Genomic DNA, 6,253 nt, shown 5'->3' on the forward strand with positions numbered 1-6,253 from the left:
CTATTTTCCAGAAATTAGACTTCAGTCCTGTAAAGGGATCCACCACAGGTGGACCTCTGCATGGATCCTTTTAGTTACTTAAAACTGGATATGTAAGTGTCCCATGCATCTTCCTTTCCTTCTGTTCTCAGCATCAGAAATAAATGAAAAAACCCTTCTGCTAAGAAATTACCTTCCCTGGGTTTACTTCCCAACCTGGGAGACCTCTTACATATGGTCTGTCTAAATCATGCTTGATTATATCCGGTAGTATATTCTACATGCATGCATGGCACAAATGGATTTAAGAGGCACTGTGGCTTTATAATACCTCCCTGGTATTTTTAGGGTTATTGGGTTTAAACTCATAGTGACAGACAAGAAATATTGTGTACCTACACTAATTTTTCATCATAATGGAGAAATCAACTCTGCTGCTCAATTGCAAAGCAACGTGAAGAGTTGCAAAAACTTTAATTTGAAAGGTGATGACAAATAGCTGTAATAACTTATGCAAAAATTTTCCATTTGCTTCACATGGTGGAAGTAGTGGGCAAGGCTTTCAGTTAACTGTAGAAAGACAGTGTACAGTATCCAGAAGGCAGACAGCCACCACTGACTTTGTTACAGCAAGACATTTTACATTGTTCTCATCCTACTTTATAAAACCTTCACCATTAAATCTTTTACACCTTGCCTGGTTGTAGCTGTGCTTTCTTAGTTACAGCAATGAACTTATTCAGGGATAATTTAGCTTAGCAAATTGAATGGATAGCTTCATTCCTGCCTTAAATGTCCATATCCTGCCACAAAGCATGGCCATTTTCTGAAACCTCCTCTTGAAAGAGGATGCTGGATGCTTCAATTCTCTGACACTCTGCTGGACTACTCTTTAAAAGGACATTATAGGGGAGTGGGGTGCATTTAACATATACTATATCTTTTTTTATTAGTAAGTAAATAAAGGTGGTAGAGAAATTGGAGAGGAAGAAAATAAATCCCTTTGATTTATGGTTACTTAGTCCATTTTGTGCCTGGTGACCATAGGTGGCAAATTCACCAGTTTCTGGCTCTTTTCAAGACACTACTGCAGATCTTCCATTCATTATTTCTGTGTACTGGGCTTTGTTTGTGTAGCATAGTGGATGTTGCCCTTGCCAGTAGGCAGCATTAGTTGAAGCTAGGAGCCAATTCAGGTTATTGTAAAAACTATAGTGTTGATTCCAGTGCAGCTGGAAATCAATAAAGAAGAGTGCTTTTTAACAGACTAAAATGAAGAACAGTTACCTACGGTAGCTAAATTACATTCTGTATCGGATCATTCTGTACACTGGGAGCTGGTGGGCACAAAACTGAGGTGTTGTAGAAATTAAGCAGTTGACATGGTGACAGATGGAATATCCCAAAGAACCAATTTAACCGGTGTGGGTAAATTAGATGGGTGGTTATATAAATTGTCAGAGCTATGAAAGCTCTTCAAAGTTATATGAATTTAGAAGCAAGTTGGGAGGGCTTCATTTTATTTTTTTTTTTGGAGAAGTGTTTATCATGTTGACCCTTTTGTTTTTTACTCTTGGCTTCCTTACATTGCCTTGTTGTCTCGAACTTTTGGGCCAAGGGTGGTTAAAGTGTAGTTGTGACACGAACAGTGGCGTGCAAAGTAAGCTATGCTTCAGCATTTGTATTACATTAACAGACTCATCCTGTCGTCTTTGCATGCCCACAACTCCCACTGAAGTAAATGGGAGTTATGGGTCTTCAAGGAACATGGAATCAGTCTTCAGGCCCCTGCCACATTAATATTTGTCTCTGGAATGACTTCTCTTCAGCACCTCCACAACACAAATATCCATAGAGTCCTTAGGCTGAGACTTCTTGTTTTGGTTTCATTCTTAGGAAGCACTTTTTTATTTTTGCTTTTTTTTGGATGTCTGTGTGTACTGAGGACGGGGATTCTTTTCTACTCTATTAGAATTATGTATTTGGGAAAGTTGCTCTATTTGTAAGAATAATATTTTACTAATTTTAAGGCACCCAGAAGCCTTTGGGCATAAGTGCCTTAAAATTGATTTTTTCATTAGCTCTCTGCTATTATTTTATATAATTATGTTACCACAAACCAGTCAACACTAATATCCATTTTCAAATGCCCTCCAGCACAATTGTTTTTCCGTTAACCATTGTCACATTTCACTCATTGGATTTGAAAATGATGAATGGTTCCAGTGTTTTTTATGGCATGTTCCATTTTTTAGCTCTCTGCAGGGATATTCAAATCTCATTTATTTAAGGTTTTTTACTACTCGAGAAATTTACCCTTTTAAGAACCTCTTTGCCCCCTAAGATGCCTGTAAAACACCTCCCACTCTTACACACGAGCTCTCTAAACAATCCCCAGGATTACGCACATTCAGATAATCATTTCAATGAGAATTCTTTATGGCAAGCATAAGTACCAGTTCAGTCTTTACCATTTCAGTCTGAACTGATTTAGTGCCTGTGTGGATAGCTCTAAAACAGCTGAGATTGGAAACAGTTCATATTGTCCACACACGACCATCTCGCAGAACCGGTCAAAAAAATTAAACTGGAAATCCCTATGAAATACGTCATTTCATTGAAATAAAAATTTTCAGTAGGAAAAAGTCAATTTTGATGACATTTTTTATTTTCTGACCAGAAAATTTAAAACAACTTATTTTTTTGTTTCAAATAGACATTTCAGAAGGAAATGTACATTTTCATTTCCTTTTGGCTGAAAATTGTGTGTCAGTCTTTGGAAACTAAAAAATGTATACAGCATACAATTTATGAGATGTATACATTTTATTCTATATATTAAAAAAGGGTCTAATGTTGTGAAACATTATAGGCTACACTATTTCCCATGTAAAGTCCCCTTGGCTGATCTCGAGAGCAAAGTATCCACAAAGCGGGTAGATGTAGTCAGTTGGGAATTCCCGTGGCATGGAGGAGATTGCAGATGGTGCAGGGAGTATGACTTAAAGAAGAGGAACATGGCTGGACTTCTGTTGCTCTTCAGCAAACACCAGTTAGCATACTGGCTTCCTGGAGCTCAGCAAGCTAGCAAAGTTTACGGCAGCTTTGAGGCTTCTCTAAGCTATGCAGGAGAGCAGGATGGTGTGGAGTCTGCCCCAGGATTGGGGCCCTGCCTCTCAGCAGCATCTAGTGTATATTGGGTGCAGCTGAGACTCAAGCCCCAAATGCTGAGGGTTTAGCATGAAATACTGCGGAACATGTCTCCTGGAAGTTGATCCATTGGCAAGTAAAAACCTGCAACATTTCAGCAACTTAAAACGGGAACATGATTTCCCCCCCCTCCCCCCCCACCAGGTATTCTTACAATCCATTCTGGATTTTTCACACACCTCTTATTGTGAGTGGCTGGTTCAAAAAATTCTGAGTAATGGCAAACCTGACTAATTTTTTTTGTTTGTCATGTCAGCCTCAATCACATGTCAACAAAAACATACAATAATATTTTGAAACTATTTGCCTTGAGATTTTTTTTATGTGGCTGCTTAAATGATGTTTAAATATTGTTAATGTTAGGGTGGTGTGGCCAATGGGTATTTTCTCTTTGTATCCATCCAATTTTCCTGTTAGGCCAATACTATGTGCTTTTGAAAATCCCTCTTCAAATGTCTAAGACAGTTTCTGGTACATAATGCCTCCAAAAGAATCTGAACCTGTGCATCAGTGTAATCTGTCCACGCCTATGACACCCCTTCATATAGTAGTATATAAACCACATTCGCTGTATTTATTTTACCCTTCATTTGGGATTAATAAAAAAATAATAGAAAACGATGTGAACTGATTCAGTTTCTCATGGAAAAATCTCATTATGGATTCATTGAAATATCTCAAAATACTGTTTAGCAAACTCAGAGTATAAGGCTTGGGAGTCGATTTCATTCCCCTGGCTCCAAGTTGCAATGCTTGAGCACATAAAAGAAAATGGCAGTATAAATGTCAAAAGGTAATCACTATGTCCTGGCAGCATTCAGTGGCAACAAAGTTATAGTGTGATATTGGTCTTTTAGCACAAGTGAATGACAGAACTAGGTTGCTGAACAGCACCCAAGAAAGTGAGACAGAGATATAAAACAGAGGGAAAATTATGTTCCAGAATAACTTTTAAAATAGGGTGCAATTGATGCTATTATAACCTGTTTCTCAAATAATAACTGGAGTTTGGTAATGGTAACCTTAGTACTTATTGAAAGAAGAGCAAACTATAAAATGCACTGAAAGTTATAAAATACCTTTTAAAGAACTCCCTGGAAACATCACAATGTCTGTGTGTTTCCCTCTCATGCATACACATTTTTGGTCATTAAAAGAAATGGATTTTCAGTGTTTTTGACTTCTTCCATGGAGAATTTGCTTTCCAAATTCACTTAAATGTGGCATTGGAATATTTTTTTTTTCAGGCAAGTTGGAGTTAGACATTTGATATTAAAATATACAGACATAAAGTTTTGTTATGAATACATATGAGCCTAAATTTCAAGTTCTGAAAGCTTATCAGGAACATAGTCAATAGTTGCTGCTGCTGGCCTTCAGTGTAAGGGAGACATAGGTCTAGTCTACACTACATGGGGGGATCGATCTAAGATATGCAACTTCAGCTATGAAAATAGCATAGCTGAAGTCAACATATCGTAGATGGACTTAGAATCACTTACTTCGTGTCCTCGCAGCGTGAGATCGATGGCCACCACTCCCCCGTCGACTCTGCTTCCGCCTCTTACCGTGGTGGAGTTCCAAAGTCAACAGCAGAGCAATCGGGGATTGATTATCCGTGTCTACTCTAGACATGAAAAATTGATGCCCAATAGATCGATTACTACCCACCAACCCTTAGTTATGGTAACTAGAAATTATATCACACATTTAAAGTTAAGCATGTTCTAAGTTGAACTGAGACAAAGTTATTCAGAACTGGTTTTCTAGGTATTAATTACTATTATGATTAAGATGGGCTCAAAAAACCTGTTATGAGTCATGGGACCTCTCTGTGTAGTTGTTTCATTACAGAATATGTCTTTTCAAGTTAACTAGATTTTTAATGCAAATTCTACATATCTAAATCCATTTTTCAAAGTTTTTTAAAAAATATAAACAAGTAATATTTCCATTTTATGCTGACAGTACCCTGAGTTCTCCTAGTGCTGGAGATATCTCTTATTTTAATCAACCAACACTGAATGCCTAGCCTGTGCAGTCACCACCAAGAGTGTTTTGCATGCTATGTGACATTTTGCTCTTAATATGTGCTTTTGCTAATGCTTTTTTTTCCCATTTCTGTTTCCCCCCGCCCCAGGCTACATATCTAAACAAAGTTGTGAGCCAAAACCTCAACACAAGGGACAGAAAATCAGCACATACTCCCACCGAGGACCCTTTTAGATATTCATTGGGCAACCAAGCAACTGCCTATGAAAGCAAAAGCTGTCAGCTGTCAAGTCTGTGTCTGAGTAACCTCCTGAAAGATAAAGAAATAGTGGAAGTCATCAAGCACACAAGAGACACATATGAGACCCTTACTTCAGAGGTCACCCAGAATGTTTTGGCCAGCGCTACACAAAGTACAACCAAGCCAACACCCAAGACAGAGAGCTTCCCAGGGTTGGCTGGGGCACCGAAGGATCAGACTACTATACCCCGGCAGTATTCCACTTTCACGGGGAGATTTGGACAGCCTCCGAGGGGACCCATCTCCTTACACATGTACAGCAGGAAAAATGTTTTCCTCCACCACAACTTACACACAGCAGAGCTGCAGACTTTAGGCCAAAAAGATGGCTAAATGAGTCCTCATATTCTTGTTGTAGAAGGAAATAAAGTCAGTTAAGGGGGAGCGTTGCTCATCTAGAGCTCAGTCTTAAGTTCTCATCTGCTGCTACCTTTAATTTTTTAACTTTTAACATTGTACATGGGCTCCATATTTTCCCTGTTTAGGGAGGGTGGGGATGCGGGTGGACTAGCATGTTAACTTAAGTAACTAGATTGAATTGTCTTGACGAAGTCACCATATGTATAATAAATGGGACCATCTTGCTCGAATCTCTAGTCCAAAATAGGCCCAATATTTTTCTCATTTTTTTGCCGCTGTGAACCACTGACAACATTGAAGTTTTCCAGCAGGTGATTTCAAATAGCAATGTATTTATTTAATAATGTTACTGTGAAAGTAGATGTGAGGAATGAGTAGGTAAATAACTAGGAAACACTCCTGAATTGTATA

At 38.4% G+C, this 6,253-nt stretch overlaps 1 protein-coding gene across 2 annotated transcripts in view; it reads left to right on the forward strand.

Moving 5' to 3' along the window:
- Positions 1-6,011, forward strand: part of CCSER1 (coiled-coil serine rich protein 1) — a 1,157,679-nt gene extending 1,151,668 nt beyond the window's left edge. The window contains exon 10 of one of the 2 annotated variants that reach the window (XM_075066155.1): positions 5,330-6,011. In XM_075066155.1, coding sequence (XP_074922256.1) covers positions 5,330-5,815 — 486 coding nt within the window. In that variant the 3' untranslated portion in view covers positions 5,816-6,011. The remainder of the gene's footprint in view (positions 1-5,329) is intronic. The other variant, XM_075066156.1, reaches the window with a different exon arrangement.
- Positions 6,012-6,253: the final 242 nt, after the last annotated feature.

Source organism: Chelonoidis abingdonii, chromosome 5 (assembly GCF_003597395.2).
Source record: "Chelonoidis abingdonii isolate Lonesome George chromosome 5, CheloAbing_2.0, whole genome shotgun sequence".
In the NCBI taxonomy this organism is placed as follows: Eukaryota; Metazoa; Chordata; order Testudines; family Testudinidae; genus Chelonoidis; species Chelonoidis abingdonii.